The sequence below is a fragment of the Bubalus kerabau genome, chromosome 4 (genome assembly GCF_029407905.1).
Source record: "Bubalus kerabau isolate K-KA32 ecotype Philippines breed swamp buffalo chromosome 4, PCC_UOA_SB_1v2, whole genome shotgun sequence".
NCBI classification, from domain to species: Eukaryota; Metazoa; Chordata; class Mammalia; order Artiodactyla; family Bovidae; genus Bubalus; species Bubalus kerabau.
Window position 1 is genome coordinate 180,482,275 of NC_073627.1, and position 18,721 is coordinate 180,500,995.

The following is an 18,721-nucleotide window of genomic DNA, read 5'->3' on the forward strand; positions in this document are numbered from 1 at the left end:
GGAGGCTAGGGCAGAAGAATTCACAGAGGGCCTCAAAGTCCGCAGTGAGGGGGTTGGACTCATTGATCTTGTAATGCCTGCCTTTATTCCAGAAGGCCAATTTCAGGGTCAAAGCTATCAACATGACAAATGTGAAACTCTGGAACAAAGGGGCCTTGACCACCTGGAGCTTGTAGGGCTTCCTTAGAGGCGGCAAGGCCTGTCTAGACAGCTCCCAGTCCTGGCAACCTGTGGGAGGTCCAGCACAGGTGAACCTGCCCTGCAGTTTTCATTTCCTTTTATCGGCATTCAAGGAGGTGTATTGGCCAATTTCTGTTTATTGGTGCCTGTGGCTTCAGAGAGAGACCTGTGAACTCTGAGAAAGGGAGTTGCCTGAGGCAACTAAATTGCTTCAGCCCCATATTTTTTCTCTCAAAGGCAAAATAATGAGTCAGGAACACTATCATTTCAACCACATATTTTTCTCTTCCTAATGGTTTTTGAGAGACGGTGGATTCCATGATGTACGATGGAGAAGTCATTGCAAAATGCCATGAAATGCCCAAGTGCCAACGGGGCGTCTCCTGGAAAGAGGTTGGCCTGGGCTTAGAACCCGCATCCTATCTTGGACAATTCAGTTGAGTAGATAACATATTTATGCCAGGCAGTGTGCAAGGCATAAGGATAGGACAGAAAACTTGCGTGAACTTCAGTTCCCCTGCAAAATGGTGATACTGTCTTTGTACAGTACCTAACCAGAGTTGTTACAATGGAGGGCTTGAAAGCTGGACTTTGAAGTCAGACCTGGGTTCAAGTCAAATTCAGTGATTTTAAAACTGGGATCAATAGAATTCTACGAGGTGCTTCAGTGATTTCACAATTTGATTGAAATTTGGTTTTTAAAGTGGTAACAAATATCACAGACACTCGAAACAAACTGGGGAAACAGACGGTAGAGCCTCCTTTAAGGGTCTAACTGCCTTTCCTAACTCCAGTTGTTTTCAATGCAGCCTCACTGATTGACATTAAGTAAATGTTATAAATGTGAACTTGAGAATTTATTCTTTTGTTTACTTTGGAGTTTCCTTTGAAAAAACAGGGGGAAAGGTTGCGGCTAAAAAGCAGTTTGGAAATAGGTGGTTTGCTATTTCCTAGCAGAGTGACCTCGTGAAGAAGCCCAGTGTAAGATCACAGAGATATTTTAAAAGGCCACGTAACCTCAGAGATCTGTGGAAGCCCGGTTTCCTCCCACTCAGGTGAGTGTATTGTAACATGTCGTGGCTACAAACACCCAACCTACTTCTTTCACTCGGACTGAACTGACAGCCCAAAACTGAAGTTTAAGGCCCGCTTGGCTATGAATGCAAAATTTCACTAGTCAAATTTGAATCTCAACAGTGCTGAAAAGCTGTGGTCTGCATATAAAGTGACTGGTGGTGTGTGCACGGGAGTGGTGGGGGCAGGCGCCGTCGCACGAGGACACAACAGACGCCTCAGGAGTCTGACTGGAGACAGAGCCGCGTTTGACTCTCAAGTCTGCTGCTTCCTAACCATGTGATGCTGGGTAAGGCACTCTGAACTCCAGGGTCCTCACCAGTAACATGGGGATAAAAATGCATCCCATCAAGCTGTTCTGAAGATAAAATGTGTGCACAAGTACTTGAGCACAGAGCCCGGCGCCTGCTGCTCCGCAGGCGGCGGCCGTTGACCCAAGGCTGCTCTTCGTTTTCCCCGGGTTTCTCCGGGGGCACTAGTGGTAAAGAACCCGCCTGCAACGCAGGAGACACATGGAACGCAGGTTCAGTCCCCGGGCTGGGAAGATCCCCTACAACGGGAAATGGAAGCCCATTCCAGTATTCTTGCCTGCAAAATTTCATGGACAGAGGAGCTCGGCAGGCCCCCGTCCACGGGTCACAGGGTCAGCCATGGCTGCACGTGCCTTTTGTTCATCTCGGCGGCGCTGGGCCTTCTCGAGCTGTGGCCGGGGGTGGAGGTGCTGCTCTGCGCTTGTGGCACGTGGGCTTAGCCGCCCTTCGGCATGTGGGATCTCGACTCCCTGACTAGGGGCTGAACTCCCGTCCCCTGCATTGGAAGGCGGATTCTTAACCACTGGACACCAGGGAAATCCCTCAGGACAGTTTTTTAAAGGTTGAATGTCGCAGGTAACACCCATAGCTTTTTGGAGGGTAGGGGTTGTTTTTTCTCTTTATTTTAAAGCTTTCCAAACAGAAATATCCTATTTGCTTTTTCTGATAGATTTGTGATTATTGTAAAACATTAAACTACAGAAAAAGTGAAAGCTTCTATGTGATGTCTTCCAAAAACATCCATTCTTAACTCTTTGGTATAGGTTTTTACAATGCCCCCCATTGGTTTTATATCATTTATTCCTCTTTATAAGTAGGGTTTATGCCAGTGAGTTAGCTGGGTGACAGGAAGAAGTGAGGCCCTGTCCTGTTTGGGAAATCAGACCAGCCAAGGATTCGTGGATCTCAAACTCCTCAGGGAAGCTGCGTGGACACCAGAGGGAGTAAGACATGACAGACGGCAGAAGGCCATGGCCTCCCTCTTCCTCTGGCCCAGGAAGACCGCACAGCAGCCAAAGCAGCCAGTCCAGGCCTGGAGAAACACATGTGCCACTTCTGAAAAACGAAATCCACACACACCACATGCAGGCAGAAACAGATTCTCATCCCAGAAAATCAGTATGAGCTCACACTTTATTATGCATAGCATTGCAGAGGGGGCTGCCTGGAAAAGCCCTTGCACTAAGGGGGGCCACCTGGAAAAGCCCTCACACTAACACTGCCCGCTGTCATCCTGCAGCTCCTTCTACGGCTCCTCTCTCCCAGGCGACTTAACTTCAACCCACAACCCACGAGGGAGAAGAGCAAAGACTGTCTGGTGTCTGGAAACAGACTCAAGGAACAGAAAGCATTGAACCTTTAAGTCTGAGAAGAGACTTTTAGCCAGGATATGTGGTTGTCTCCTGGTCCTTAGTAGTCAAGGGTGAGCCACCTCGCAAAAGAGAGAAAATCATTTCAATTTTAAAATTGAAAATAGAAATGCAGCTTGAGTTCCAAGTCAAAATGCTCCATATACATCTAATGAACTCAGCCAGGACCTGGATCCACGGTGGTTCAAGGCTTCGTAAAATAAATTTGGAAATGGGCTGTTGGGGAGGGTACTCATGAAGACTGACAAGTGACTCAGCTAAGGACAGATATGAGGGGCAGCTCTGGGTAAGGACACTGCTATTTTTAAAATTTTAAAAGTGATCTCACAGCTTCCAAGAGGAAGCAGTACAAATGCCACCAGCCGGCTTTCCAGAAACCAACAGGAAGAACACCAGGTGCTTGGCTTCACAGGCATTTGTGAAATGGAAGATGCTTCCTAAAATTATAGCGGTTCAGAAGTGCTGACCAGTTCCTCCTTTAGCATCAACATATAGGACAGAAAAATGACCAGGCAAATAAAAAAGAGCCATATCTCTACAGATATGCCAAGTTTGACTGTTTTTCCAAGCTCCTTGGATACTGTGTGCCTGACTATGAATTCCTTCTGTTACTTAATGAATGGTAACCAAGATAGCTCACAGCGTCCAAGAGTTGATAACATGCAGACAGTAAAATATAAGTTTTCTAAAGATATATTTTATCAAGTATTAGTCCTTAAGCTATTCAAATTGGTGTATAAACTACTATTTATAGGACTTAGAGAAAATTTTATTTTAAAAATTCAAATATTTAGAATCTGATATATGAGAATAGGCAAAAGTGAGAAAAAAGCACTTCTGTGATAAGTATTTAAGCTGGTTTGAAAGAGAGAGGAATCATTTACTCATAAAGGGGGTCAATGAAGTTAAAAACAACAACCTGCGTTGTTCTGAACGGACCCCTAAAGCAGTGGGTTTAAGGGCCTCAAGAATCTGGGTCATCATCTCCCTCGACCTTGACCTCCAGTGCTGACAGGCATTGGCAAGAACATGTCTCCTCTCAAGTAAGGAATAGTTTGCAACCTGCTCTGAGTTTAGAAAGTAGACGGATGTTAGGAAAATTTCCTTAATTAAGATTCCCCGGAAGTAAGGCACGCGTGGCCCAGAGAAGCTGCTTGTAGCCCAAGGTCACTATTCTCTGCAAAGCGTTTGTCTTGCAGAGATACTCTATCTTCTTGCTTCTGGCCTGCAGGCTGATGGAGGGTGCAAAACGACTCGATGAAATCTGAAAGAAGATGGGCTTCACCTATCATGGAGCAATCTAAACACATGAACTTTTAAATATTTTAGAGTAAGGTTATCTTACATTAATCACCTCTCTCTCTCATGTCGTATTTACAAGCTAACAACCTTCATCTGTTGCTAGGATCACTATGCGTTGTAAGAATATCACACTCAACCTATGGAACAGGGGAGGGAGGGAGAAAGGCCCAGGGTGCACCCTTCTTGCTCCCGGGTGAGGGCTGGTTTGGGCCCGTCTCAGCTCTGCACCCTTCCACCTCCTGGGTGAGGGCTGGTTTGGGCCCGTCTCAGCTCTGGCCGCCCCCGAGGCTCACTGTTTTGGCCCCATGATAGCCTGCAGCATGTCTATGGGCAGAGGGAAGATGATGGTCGAGTTTTTCTCAGCAGCAATGGTGGTCAGCGTCTGCAGGTACCGCAGCTGGAGGGCGGCGGGAGACTCGGTGATGACCATGGAGGCCTCTTTCAGAGCCCTGGACGCGTTCATTTCTCCCTCAGCCGCAATGACCTACGGAGCAGCGGCAAGAAGAGATTAAACCAGAGGAAACGCTGGTTGTCGAGCTGCAGCCTTCAAACTAGGGCACGTCTGGCTCCGGCCACAGATGAAGCTTTCCAGGGAGTCGGCCAAAACAGTTCCCAGGAAAACAGTTTCCAGATACTCAGTTTCTGTGATCTCCCTGTAACTGATGTGCCTGAGTGTGTGCCAGAGGTCAAGACATCGTCTTTACAGGAGGGGGGATGGACCAGGGGATGCGAACCGATTTATATGCAATGCTGTGGATCTAATGGATAACCAATGGGAACTGACTGTAGCACAGGGGACTCTACTCAAGGCTCTGGTGACCCATATGGGAAGAAAATCCAAGAAAACGGGATAGATGTACACGTATCACTGATTCACTTTGCGGTACAGGAGAAACGAACATTATGAAGCAACTATACTCCAATAAGAATTTAAAAAAAGACATCCTCTTTTACTATTTATTGTCTTTCTCCCATTTCCAGGGCATCAAACAAAGGGAAAATTCAGAATTCTGTGTAGGAGTTGAGAAAGTGAATGACCCAAATGACTGGATACAAAGCCTTTTGCAAGTCAGATAGATTTTCAATTCTTTGATTTCAAAGAAAGGGAAGAGGACCTTATTGTACTGTAAGCTGATAGATAATTAAAAATGTTTTTCATGAAAGATCAAAAAAGTTATAGGATTTTTCAGCACATAAATTCAGAGGGAGTGCTAAGTATTGTATAAAAGTACTTAAAAAAACCCCTTCCATTTCCATCTACTTATTTATATAAATAAGATTTCTTACTCCTCATACTTGTAAAAACGAAAGATGAGAGAACTGATGCTGAGTCTTGCCTCATTCTAGCAATAAGTAAGAGCCATCGACAAGACATGAATTCATTCTTCATTCATCTCATTGAGACCCTTGGTTTTAGTCAGAGAAAACTTAGAAGTATTTTAACTTATATACTAGATGTGTTTCAGAAGGGTGATAAAATAATTCATAACATATTAGGAAAAGACTCTGTAGGGACGTGAAATGAAAATATTAATTCAAGGAGAAAAACGAAAAATGAAAATTCCTAACTATTAAAAGAGCTTATTTTCTCATCATTCTATAAAATAGAGAATGGAATCATTATGTTACCTAAATTTCAAAGAAAGCATTTAAAATGAATGATGTTAACAGTTTTACCTCAAAATGTCAATATTTAAAACATGCCAGGACTTATATATTTGGCAAATATCCACATTCAAAATGAAAAAATGTACATGTCTATTTAAAATGTGAGATGGGACACATAGATTTTCTGAATTCTTTGAGGGGTTATGTGACCAAAGCTTGAAGGCTTTTGGAGAGGTGGGGAGGGCAGGAGTTTTAGAGTTTAGGTGGCTGCTGCTGCTGCTAAGTCGCTTCAGTCGTGTCAGACTCTGTGCGACCCCATAGACGGCAGCCCACCAGGCTCCACCGTCCCTGGGATTCTCCAGGCAAGAACACTGGAGTGGATTGCCATTTCCTTCTCCAATGCATGATAGTGAAAAGTGAAAGTGAAGTCGCTCAGTCGTGTCCGACTCCAAGAGTACTGGAGTGGGTTGCCACTGCCTTCTCCAAGAGTTTAGGTGGTCTTGAGCTCAAATTGCAAACCTAACCCTTCCTAGCTGAATGTCCTCAGAAAGGCTATTGAACATTCTGAGCCTCAGTTTCTTATTCTTAAAATGGGAAAGCACCGGCCTCATGGGACCATTGTGAGGAAGACAGAGGTCTATTATGTGTTGTGAGGAAGACAGAGGTCTATTGTGTGTTGAAGTGTATAAACAGAGGCTAATTATATAGCAAAGGCAAGTGACAAGACCTAATTTTTGGATCCACCTATGCCCTAATTCTTAAAAGATTCAGAAGCCAAATCAAGGCAGCTATTCCTAAGTCCTAATCCTAGGAGGAGAGGTGTAAAGATACCATAACCCTCTTAAAAGTGTAGTTAGGTTGTTCTCACAGGAATCTCAAAATATTAATGGTTTTTTTTCTTCTCATGCTAAATTTTTATTTCAATGCAACTGCATAAGTATGAGTATTTATTCAACATATAACAATTATGACATCCACAGGGGCTTTCTTAGGGGAAATAAGACTGCAAACACTATTGCACAGATCCTAACAAACTATTAGGCTGGTAAATCTACAACTTACAGCTGGAGGTTTTTAATACTTCTGTGAATATGAGAACTGAAAGCAATGGTCTTATGACCAGTATAATTTCATTCAGTTATACAGTAAACTTTGGGGGCCTCCCAGGTGTCAAGACCTATAAAGGGGCTAGGGATAGAGGAGGGACTCCTCCACGTCCTTCAGCTCCTGGCTAAGCAGGGGAGATGGACTTGGAAGCAGATCATTTCATTCCAGTGTGACAAATGCTGACTGAGGCAGGTACAAGGCCCAGAGCTGGCAGGAAGAGGAAAGCAGTTTTTGCCAAAGGTGAAGTGGTGGGGTTATGCCCTTGATGAAGCGGAACAATAGAGGATGGAGGCCTTGCTGTTTGGACTAAGGTGAGAAAGACTATTTCAGGCAGAACACGGGAAAAGGTACTGCGGTATAAAAAAACCTAGTGTTCCAGGAACCTATAAGCAGGTGAGCACTGTGAGGAGGAGGGGGAGGTGGGGGCGAACAGGGCAGAGGGGGAGTGAACTGTGAGGGGGAGGGGGGAGGGGGTGAACAGGAGTAGGGAGGGGGGTGAGCAGGAGGGGGGAGGGGGGTGAACGGGAGAGGGGAGGGGTGAACAGGAGGGGGAGGTGGGGTGAACAGGAGGGGGAGGTGGGGTGAACAGGAGGGGGAGGTGGGGTGAACAGGAGGGGGAGGTGGGATGAAGGGGGGATGGGGAGGTGGGAGTGAACAGGAGGGCGGGAAGGGCAGCAGGGACCCAGGTGTTGTCTTTATCCTGAAGGTGATGGGAAGCCTCAGAGTTAGAGAAAAGCCTCCACCAGATGTTAGAGCATCAGTATGAGAAGAGACAGAGGAGAGCTTTCGGAGCGACCTGGTATCAGTCACCAGTGGTGTGGGTGGAGAAGGAAATGGGCTGTTGAGACTCAACAGTGTGGGGCGGACTGGGTGGGACGCGAGGGGCACAGGCTGTGTCTGGGTTCTATGCTGTGCATTAGGTGAGACAGAGGAGCCTTACTGGAAGAAGGGACCAGATTAGAGGATAAAAACCGGAATTTATCAGCATTTTAAAGCATTATGTCCCCCTAAGTGTGTGGGAAGGGACCAGTGCCAGCCACACTGACAGGGACTCTGGGAACTGTCTCCCAGGCAAGGCCTGGACAGAACACACAAGCTGACCCTGCCACGGGCACAGCAGGCTCTGATTTTTCCCCTGTCAGCTCAGATGTCCAATAAGGCACTTTTTTTCCCCCTGTCTGGACACAGATCAACTGCAAAGATAGCTCAGCTCCCACTACCAATCAGCACACCATCTCTGGGCTGGGAAGCCAGACCGCCCTGGCTGGGCACACATTTTGTTACTAGAAAAGCTGGTCTGAGTGAGCTGCCAAAGATGGGAACACAATACCCTAGCCGTGTCTAATACAAGCCAAGCGGGCGCTGTGGGCAGGGTCTTAGAAAGCAGGCACGCGCAGTTTCTGCCAGAAGCGCTGGAGCCCCGTCAATCGACACTTCCTATTTACAGAGCATCATGTCAAAGCTCGGAGAAGGCAATGGCACCCCACTCCAGTACTCTTGCCTGGAAAATCCCATGGACAGAGGGGCCTGGTAGGCTGCAGTCCATGGGGTTGCTAAGAGTTGGACACGACTGAGCGACTTCCTTTTCACTTTTCACTTTCATGCATTGGAGAAGGAAATGGCAACCCACTCCAGTGTTCCTGCCTGGAGAATCCCAGGGACGGGGGAGCCTGGTGGGCTGCCGTCTATGGGGTCACACAGAGTCGGACACGACTGAAGCGACTTAGCAGCAGCAGCAGCAGCAGCAGTGTCAAAGCTGGTGAGTTCAGGCCTGTGGAAGGGTCCTGCTGTCTCCTCCTGCAGCCCAGGGGGCTGCTCTGAGGGAAGGGCTGGAAAGGCGACCTGCGTCCTGTACTCTACCCGCTCAGTTATCACACAACTAGGTCTAGAGATACGAGCCCAAAGCCCATGCCAGGCATTTTTCTGAGAATCGTGACAAAGGAAAAAAGGGAGAATCTGCAAGCACAAAAGATATTACATTTCCAGTCATGGTATGAAAACCTTAAAAGAGGTCCCGCTAACATAACATGTTCAGGAGAATCTGTCCTCTTGTAACTTTTCTCTCAAATGACGCTTGTGAGAAAAGTTACAAGAGGACAGATTCTCTTTGCGGTGTAGGAAGCCTTCATCTCAACCATTATCCATTCAGCTAGCAGCGGATGTCTGGATAATCTGTAGTCAGGGGTAACTACAAAGTGCTGCTGTGAACGCCCCAGCACACGTCTTCTGGGAAACAAGCGTGCGTTCCGCTCAGATCCCCGCGGCCAGACGCTCCAGACCTGTCGCACCAACGCGTGTTCCCGCCACCGAGACCCCCCTCCCCCACACGTGGATCTTTTTCTTTCTTTCTTGTTTAAAGCCATTACAGTGAATGTTTAGTGTGGCATCTGCTTGTGACATGAGTTTGCATTTCAGGCTAATTAACTTGAGGAATTTTTCTCTGAGGTCTCTTAGTCGATAGACTCTTACAACCTTTTCCTTTGCAATTTATTTAAGAAACAGGGACCCCTATTTCTCTGAGAACTTGAATACTGGGCCTTGTGGCTGTTGTAGGGTAACTGGACTCTATGGAAGAATTAAGACTCCTTGAGATTCTGTGTGTTAACCCCACCCTTACTGCTACTGCTAGGTCGCTTCAGTCGTGTCCGACTCTGTGCGACCCCAAAGACGGCAGCCCACCAGGCTCCCCCGTCCCTGGGATTCTCCAGGCAAGAACATGGAGTGGGTTGTCATTTCCTTCTCCGATGCATGAAAGTGAAAAGTGAAAGTGAAGTCGCTCAGTCGTGTCCGACTCTTAGCGACCCCATGGACTGCAGCCCACCAGGCTCCTCCGTCCATGGGATTTTCCAGGCAAGAGTACTGGAGTGGGGTGCCATTGCCTTCTCCGAACCCCACCCTTAAAGACAGCCAGATCCAGTGAGAGCCCAGTAATTCAGAATCCTAATTGACTTTATTTTTTCTTATAAAGGGAAGTCAGGAGCTCTTTCCTAACTGGCGAGAATGTGTGCAAAGGAGGCTCAGTCCTTCCTGGAAAGAAGGCAGTGAGGAGCACAAGAAATCTTAATTTCCACAGTCACTAATCAACTGTGTGATTTTGAGATCACATCGCTTTTTTGGGGTTTGATATTTTTGCCAAAATAGAGGGAATGACAAATACGTTTCATTTTCAGGGCCAATTTCAAGCAGCTGCGGGTGGTTACCTAGAGTGCATCAGGGCTTCCCAGGTGGCGCTGGTGGTAAAGAACCTGCCTGCCAGTGCAGGAGACATAAGAGACACGGGTTTGATCCCTGGGTTGGGAAAATCCCCTGCAGGAGGACATGGCAGCCCACTCTAGTGTTCTTGCCTGAAAAATCCCATGGACAGAGGAGTATGGCAGGCTATAGCCCATAGGGTGGCGAAGAGTCACATATTACTGAATCGGCTTAGCATGCCCGCACTCACACCTAGCGTGCTTCAGCAGCATTCTCAAGTCAAGTCGAAGCTCAGTGGAAAGCAGCGCTGTGGTCAGTGACGGGCATGGGAGCTGGAGGGGGACAGGCAGCATTTGTCACCTTCAGAAGATAATCTCTAAGGACCCTTGGGGCGCCAATATTCTATATCGTCTATGTATGATAAATTCTATTATTCAACGTGGTTTGGAAATGGAGCTTTTGGTTAATGACAGATTCTAGGTAAAAGGGATCCGTCATTTTCAAAATAACTAAATTATAGTGAGGCATAGTTAATATCATTCTCATAAATACAATTTAATCTTCTAAATAAAATATCATGGTTTGGAGAGAAAATACTTGAGGGCTCTGCAGTGTCGGAAGCGCCAGTCAACACACTGTTGTTTAGTCACTCAGTCGTGTCCAACTCTGCGACCCCACGGACTGCAGCCCACCAGGCTCCTCTGTCCATGGGCTTTTCCAGGCAAGAGCGCTGGAGTGGGTCGCCATTTCCTTCTCAAGAAGATCTTCCCGACCCAGGGATCAAACATGAGTCTCCTGCTTGGCAGGTGGATTCTTTACCAGTGAGTCACCTGAGAAGCCCAATTAACACATTAGGAAAATCTAAAAGTTCTGGTTAGTAAAACATTCTGGATGCAGTGTGTCAAATGAATCTATTTGGTGCTGGCTAAAAAATTAGAGTGACCCATCTGTGGCTTCAGAGAAGGCAATGGCAACTCACTCCAGTACTCTTGCCTGGAAAATCCCATGGACAGAGGAGCCTAGTAGACTGCAGTCCATGGGGTTGCTAAGAGTCGGACATGACTGAGCGACTTCACTTTCACTTTTCACTTTCATGCAATGGAGAAAGAAATGGCAACCCACTCCATGTTCTTGCCTGGAGAATCCCAGGGACAGGGGAGCCTGGTGGGCTGCCATCTATGGGGTTGCACAGAGTCAGACACGACTGAAGCGACTTAGCAGCAGCATCTGTAGCTTACAGGGCATCCTAACAGATAACAGATAACAGCTAGTTATCACCAGCTGCTACTGTTTTCTAACAACAGCAAATTGGTTCGCTACTGGTATCTTGGGGGATCTGTCACGTCCACAGCAACCGCTCCTGTGAAGACTACCCCTCTTCCTCCATCTCTTCACAGGTGAGGGGTGTGGGACCTTTTTAAGATCTTTGATCGGAGCTGGGTCACTCTGGAGTGAATCTGGGATGGGGGCTGGTCTGCTTCCCACAGCATTCGGCCGGGAGACACACGCACTTGAGGACCAGACCTTCTGCCCTCCAGCTGTCTGCAGCGAGGCGAGGGACGGGATGTGGAATGCCTGCCTCCCCTGAGGCTGCCTTCTGGTCTCTGGCTTTGATTCTGGTGAGGCTTGACTCTACTTCCTACCCTTGGGTTTGGTAAGACATCCCTATGAACTCATTTGAACATATTTTCTTTTCCAGATTCACAAATATTCCCTCAGCACCTCCCATGGATGTCACACACCCATGCAGGGTTAAGACACAGTCAGGGATGATGATTTTAAAAAAAGACAAAAAGGGGAAAAAAAGAAGACATCAAGGAAAAAGAAGTGGGAAAAAAAAAAAGGAGCAGAGAAAGGAAGATGGAAACTGTAAGAAGGAAGAACAACTTGGGAAAAGGAAGAAAGAGACAAAAAATAAGGAAGGGATGGGACAGCTGTTCAACTCTGAAGTCAGACTGTTAGTGTTCCTTAACAGAGGGCTGGTAGAATAACGCAGGGCATGCGCAGTTCTAACAGAGCCAGGCAGCTATCTGTGTACTGGAATTTCTAGGAGGTGTGGTTTGTAAAAAAGCAAGGTGAAGGACAGTATGTACTGTGACCCTACTTCTGTAAAATAAACAGGCCAACAGACTAACAGCCTAGTCAAATAAACTCCAAATGAAAATCTGGGGGTATTGACATATACACTAAGCTGGTAAGAGTAGTGGCCTCTGGTGGGACGGGGATACGATTTAAAGTGACGAGGAGAGCTTTCATCTTTGCTACTTTGGGACTATTTCGATTTTTTACAACCAGCATGTTTTACATTGTATATTTAAAAAGGAAGACTCAACAGGAAAAACAAACCACACAAAAAACACAAGGGTACCTTGGCTCGGGCCTCCCGGGACGCCTCTGCCTCTGCAGCCATGGCTCTCTGCAACTGCACGGGCAGCTTCACGTCCTTAATCTCCACGCGCTCCACCTTTATCCCCCAGTCATCAGTGGCATCATCCAGGGTACACTGTTAGGAAGACAGAAGGCAGGCTGAAAATGTTCAGTCCTCGCGCAGGAGCCTAAGGCAGCTGTGTTCACTGGGATCTGGAGTGGGTGAGGCGCTGGTGGAGGGCTGCAGACAGAGTCACTCATGTCGGCATGCAGGCTGGAGTGGGAGGCTGAATTACTGGGAAGTTTTCTTGATTCTGCTACTAATAAGCTAATGTGGGTTGGCAAACGTTTTCTAAAAGAGCTAAATTTCTTCTGCTGCTGCTAAGTCGCTTCATTCGTGTCCAAATCTTTGCGACCCAATGGACTGTAGTCCTCCAGGCTCCTCTGTCCATAGGATTCTCCAAGCAAGAATACTGGAGTGGGTTGTCATGCCCTCCTCCAGGGGACCTTCCTGACCCAAGAACTGAACCTGCATCTCTCGTGGCTCCTGCACTGGCAGGCGGGCTCTTTACCACTAGTGCCACCTGGAAAGCCCTAAAAGGGTTAGATAGTGATTACTGATTTTCAGTGTCTGTTGCAACTAACTCTGCCTATGCAGATTAAAAGTGGCCATGGAAAACAATATACCAATCAATGGGTGTGGCTGCATTCTAATAAAACTTCACTTATTAAAACAGGGGGCCAGAGAACTCCTGAGCTAATGTGACTCTGTGAGCCAGGCTACTTCTTTGTGCTTCAACCTCCTCCCTTTACAACGGGAGGAGTGAAATCACACTATTCCATTTCATATGGTTGTTGGGGGTATCACAAGAGACCAAAGAAATCTGCACAAATAGTAACAGTTCAGATGTATGGTACTTGATTTTTTTTGACCAAGTCAGATTTGATTCATCATCTGTTATGAAGGCAAGATTGGAAAGTGTAAGAGTTACAAATGAAGTCATAGGACTCGCACAGAACGTGGCTCCAGCTATACCTGCCCTGTCTTGCAGAATAGCCTCTGAACTATTATGCTAAAAGAAAAAGGCTAACACTAACTTTGGGGAAAAAAATTTATACTGGAGGGAATTTAAAAACAATGCACGCATTGGAGTGTTATTAACCTATAACCTACTTATATGAAAAAAATCCCCCTCCATCAAGCTTGGGGAGAGTTTTCTATGAAGAAAAAAAGACCAGTGATTCTCCAAGTTGACTTAATGAAATGCTGTCAAACGCCCATGGGCCCTGCACTTCTCTTCCCAAACCTGTCGTCCAGCCGTGCCAGCCGTGTGCGCCTCACCTGCATGTTGTGTGCGATTTCCTCCCTGTCAGAGAGGATCTGGGAAAGGTTCTTGGTGCCCAGGACGTTCCTCAGGGTCGTTTGTGCCAAAAGACGGGTTGCTGAGTCAGCGTTGGTGATGTTTGCCACAGCCAGAGTAGCGTTCTGCACACGGTAATAGACCACGCCGTCCACGCTGATGGTGACCGAGTCCTTAGTGAGGATCTATGACGCAGGGAAGCAACCGGAAATCCATCAGCTTCCCCTTTAATAAAGCTGCAAGGACTGTGATTCCACTGAATGTCTTAAAATAAGAGCTGATTTTTTTTAGTAAGTGCTATTGACTGAATGTTTGCATCTCCCTAAAATTCATGTTGAAACTCCATCCCCAATGTGTTGGTGTTTGGAGGTGGGGCCTTTGGGAGGCCACGAGGGTGGAGCCCTCATGAATGGGATTAGCACCCTTATAAAAGAGACCCCAGAGAGACCCCCCCCTTCTACTACAGGAGGACATCATGTGAGGGCACAGACAGCAACCTAGGAATGAGGAGGCAGGCCCTCATCAGACGCCACATTTGCTGGTGTCTTCACCAGCACTACTTCAGAACTGTGAACAACACATACCTGGTTTATAAGCTACCAAATTTGTTACAGCGACCCCAAGGGACTAAGACCGCCAAGTATCAGGATGTTCACTATGTCTTGAAAATTTTAATAAAGTACTTTCGTTTACTATTAATTCCATTCACTCATTTGATCATTCAACACATACTAAGACTTAGTCACAGTCAGTAGCCAGCACTGTGCTAGGTTTCAGGGATAAAGGCATGAAAAACACTTTGTTCCTACTTTCAAGGAGGTCAGGGAATCAAGGGACGCTCTAAGAGACAAAGATGGGCAGTTGCAGGTGGCAGAGGTGAGACACGTACTAACTCTTGAAAAAGGAAATAATTTTCTGAGGATGGAATGAGAGTATCCAAGGCAGACAGCAATGTGTGACAAGGGGCGGGGGCGCCAGAGAGCCTGTGTCCGATGAGCCTGAAGCAGCGCAGTGTTACTGGGACCAAAGAACTGAACTCTCTTCACAGGGCGATGCCAGGGTGAAAGCATATTCACAGTGTGCTTCATAAAACGGCTGCAGGACACAGACCCAGTGTGTCAGTGCTTCCGGTCACGTTCAACGGCAGAGTCCTTGGTTTGGTGCAAAGCCCTTTGATACCTGCCCTCCGGCCTCCTTCCTCCCCACTCCTGCACACGTCCCCCGCTGGACGACGTGGGGCTCCCACACGCACCGCGCTCCGTGTCCCGGGCCTCCCTGCAGGCGTTCCTCTGCTAGGATGTCCCCCTCATCTCTCCTCCCCACAACGTCAGACAGGTACGGCATTTAAGACACAGCTGAAGTGTCCTCTTCTCTATGAAACTTGCCTGACCCTCCCGGCAGAGTTACACACTCATTCCTTCACCCACTCCCTGCAGTGACATGATTTATTGAACCACTGCCTCCCTGTTCGACTATGAACTTCCTGAAGGCAGTCTGTCCTTTCATCTCTGGCACTGGCAGAGTGCTTGATATCAGCAGGTAGTCAGTAAAACAGGAGATGGACTAGACTGAAGCACAGTCCCAGGGGTAGACTGTGGGAGGAGCGGTGTGGGGAGAGTCAGGAGGCCTCAACTGCAGTCCCAGCTCTGCCAGTTCCTCCTCAGGGACCTCCAGCGAGGGCTTTCAACTGTTGGACTTAGCGACTCCTCATCTGTAAGACAGGGCTACTAATATTGCCCAATTCTAAGCAAATTTCTTTGAAGGTCAAAAAAGATGTTTGCAAGTGAAACCATTTTGAGAATGTAAAGAGCTATGTACATTGGAAAAAGTCATAAAAACGATAATAGCTGTTTAGTCCTGCCAGGCATAAAAAGAGTTAATTCTTTTTTCTCAGTAATATAAAAATACTTCAAATTTGGAGGAGAAGTGGGGAGTTTGTAAATAGATACATAATATATTACCATCTTGTGTGAAAATTAATTTTTTCCCATGATGTGATGGAAAATGTTGGTCATTTCTAAAGGAATTCTTGCCATGGAGACTGCCACGGCTGGAGCTTTGTAAAGTTGCAGCCTCTCTATCTACTGATTATTGTAGGCAGAGTGTTTATCTTCCTTCATAACAAGTTCACAGGGGATCAGAAAAAGGACTGCTTGCCAAGTTTCAAACAGCTCTGCGTTCAGGGAGCAGCTGGAAGGCAGAGGCTTGCCGTGAGCCTGCCAGATGCCCGCCGTGTTTACAGGGGAAAGTGCCAGAACTCCCCGCTACCCTCAGAGGGCTCCTTCTGAGAGTCAACCTTCCACACAGAGAATACAGACATGCTCTCAGTCTTGCTTTTACGGGTAAAAATGATTTCTGGCGTCACTACGTACGTGTGGATTACAAAGTCTCACCTCACTAGCTGCTTGGCTCAGGACCAGCAGGGAAGCTTCTGAGCTGGTCTCTGGATTCTGTGACCAGGCTCCGCCGCTCTGCTGAGAACCTGGCCTCTCTCTGGCCAGCAAGCACCAGCAGTTCTCTTTGGTCCTGCTTTTCAGGCTCTACCTGTGATGTCATGACGCCCCTCAGACACAAGGGCCAGGAGGGCCGTCACTGAGTCAGGGCTGGGACGGAACGGGTGTAGGATGCGCTCAGCGTGGAGCTGTCCCACAGCTAAGCCTTCACCCGGGACTCTGAAGGTCCTGGCCCTGCCCTGGAGTCGGGAGGAATTCCTGTCTACTTCCTGGGATTCTGCTGTGAGCTTCAACGGTGAGGCACTTTGAAAAAGCATGAAATAATTACTAATATAAAATATCATATTCTTATCTAAAATACCAAATGGGCAGTCTCTAATTCTTTGGCTTCTAACCAGTTTACCTAGAATACTGTCAAGACCTGTAAGAGGAGTGTTCTATCAGAACCCAGAGAGCGCGGCAGGGAGAGCGCGCGGGCAGTGTGGCGGCCACGCCCACGCTGGCCTTGCGGGGCGCTCTGCAATCAGTCAGCGCTTGCGCAGCGCTCACCGTCTATCGGCCTCTGCTCCAAGCGCTTTACACACAGCGTCTCATTTAGTCCTCACAAGAGCTCTATAGACTAGGTCCTGCTATGATAACCTCTATTTTATAGATGAGGAAATGCGGGCATAAAGAGAAGTTAAAGAACTTGCTGGAGGTCACAGGGCCAGAAACCGCCGAGGGCAGAGGGGCTCTCCAGCTGCGCTGTGGCCGCTGGCCCCGCTGCCTCTCCACGCCAGGCCCCGGACAGCTCAGTCCCCCACAGCAAACGACAACCTTACCTCCTGAGGAGGAATATCGAAGGAAATAGTCCTCATGTCCACTTTGATGAAGCTGTCAGTGCACGGCAGAATAAAAAACAAACCTGCAACAGAGACACACCCGAGGTCAGCGCACACCGGCACCTCACTCATCAGCTCACGTGCCCTTCCTTCTTGCAGGATCAACCCGATTAACCGCAAGGAAGCAGGGCATCTCAGTGGGTGCGCTGGGAGCCAGGAACGGCACCCTGGACCCCCGAGTGGGTGTGCTGGGAGCCAGGAATGGCACCCTGGACCCCCGCGGATGCACTGGGAGCCAGGAACGGCACCCTGGACCCCCGAGTGGGTGCGCTGGGAGCCAGGAACGGCACCCTGGACCCCCGAGTGGGCACGCTGGGAGCCAGGGAGGGCACCCTGGACGCCGCGGCTTTCTCCCCACAGCCAGCCGTCCCCTCAAGACCTGTGGGCTGCATTTCCTTACTCCGCTTTTACTGTCACCCATTTGCTCTCACTTACCATTGTTTTTTGGCCGTCCCACACGGCATGTGGGATCTTAGTTCCCCGCAGGGACTGAACCCGTGCCCCCTACAGTGGAAGCCCGGAGTCTTAACCACTGGACCACCAGGGAAATCCCTGTTTTCACTTAGACCGATGCAATTGCTTCTTATGTCATCTTGCTGTTTCTTCCAGTTTGCTTCCTACAAACAAGCCGTACCACGCCCTGCACAACCTGTCCCTGCTGATCTCTTCACCACGCCCCTCTTCCCATCCTGCACACCGGCTCGGCTGGGCTGCCTGACCTCTTCACCACGCCCCTCTTCCCGTCCTGCACGCCGGCTGGGCTGGGCTGCGGGCAGTTCACTGAGCCTACAGTGCTCTTCTCTGCATGGCTCTGCACACGTTCTGATCCTGGGGACACCTCTCCTCCAGTTCTCACCTTTCCCTGCCGAGATGTCACCTCCAGAAAGCATCCTGCCACTTGGGGCCGAAACCCTTCTCTGGGCTTCCACAGCCACCTGTGACTTCCTGACGTAACACTGACCGCGTGGGGCTGTAACTGTCAGCTGTCCCCTTGCCGGCGTCCCACCGCCAGGCAGAAAGGTCCTTGGGGGCAGAGACTCTGTTTTCATGTCCCTTGAATTCTCAGAGCCTGGAACTCAGTGGGAGCTTAACTGAAGTTTGCTGAAAATAATGACTGGAAGCATTTATTTCAGTAGGGATTCTCACGCTCAAATTTCGATAGCTGCAGCTATTTCTGGCCTAAAGATAATCTTATCAACTCAAATAGGAAGGGGAGGGGAGAGGCGGGAAGGAAAGGGTAATTTCTGGTAGGCTGTATTGTTATTGTTGCACAAATTCTGCTGTGAGAAGTCTTCTAAGTCAACAGAGACCTTCATGAAGGAAATCACATCAGTAAAAGGATGAATTTTCCTTTCCAGACAAACAGTGCAAGCACTCACCAGGTCCTTTCGCTCCTCCTTGTAAGATGCGACCCAGTCTAAAGATGATGGCTCTTTCATATTCTTTTATGATCTAGATTAAAGACACAAATCATAATTTAACATGAGGAGTACAAGTAGTTACATGCATAGCTTT

General features: G+C 48.0%; 1 protein-coding gene and 1 long non-coding RNA gene across 3 annotated transcripts in view; one reads left to right on the forward strand and one right to left on the reverse strand.

Annotated features, from left to right (window-relative positions):
* The first annotated feature begins 981 nt into the window (after positions 1 to 981).
* Positions 982 to 12,395, forward strand: LOC129650734 (uncharacterized). 2 transcript variants are annotated; one of them, XR_008713973.1, is made up of 4 exons: positions 982 to 1,235; positions 1,378 to 1,543; positions 11,542 to 11,763; positions 11,844 to 12,395. It is a non-coding gene; the product is annotated as an uncharacterized LOC129650734 (long non-coding RNA). The 2 variants fall into 2 exon arrangements; XR_008713972.1 differs by lacking the exon at positions 1,378 to 1,543 and having other exon boundaries at positions 1,017 to 1,235; positions 11,844 to 12,391.
* The window catches only part of STOM (stomatin), a 33,746-nt gene continuing 17,706 nt past the window's right edge, over positions 2,682 to 18,721 (reverse strand). Inside the window, exons 3-7 of the mRNA XM_055579526.1 lie at positions 18,586 to 18,658; positions 17,147 to 17,229; positions 13,854 to 14,057; positions 12,513 to 12,647; positions 2,682 to 4,721 (exon numbers count right to left, since the gene is read on the reverse strand). Of these exons, the coding sequence (XP_055435501.1) occupies positions 4,527 to 4,721; positions 12,513 to 12,647; positions 13,854 to 14,057; positions 17,147 to 17,229; positions 18,586 to 18,658 (690 nt within the window). The 3' untranslated portion in view covers positions 2,682 to 4,526. The remainder of the gene's footprint in view (positions 4,722 to 12,512; positions 12,648 to 13,853; positions 14,058 to 17,146; positions 17,230 to 18,585; positions 18,659 to 18,721) is intronic.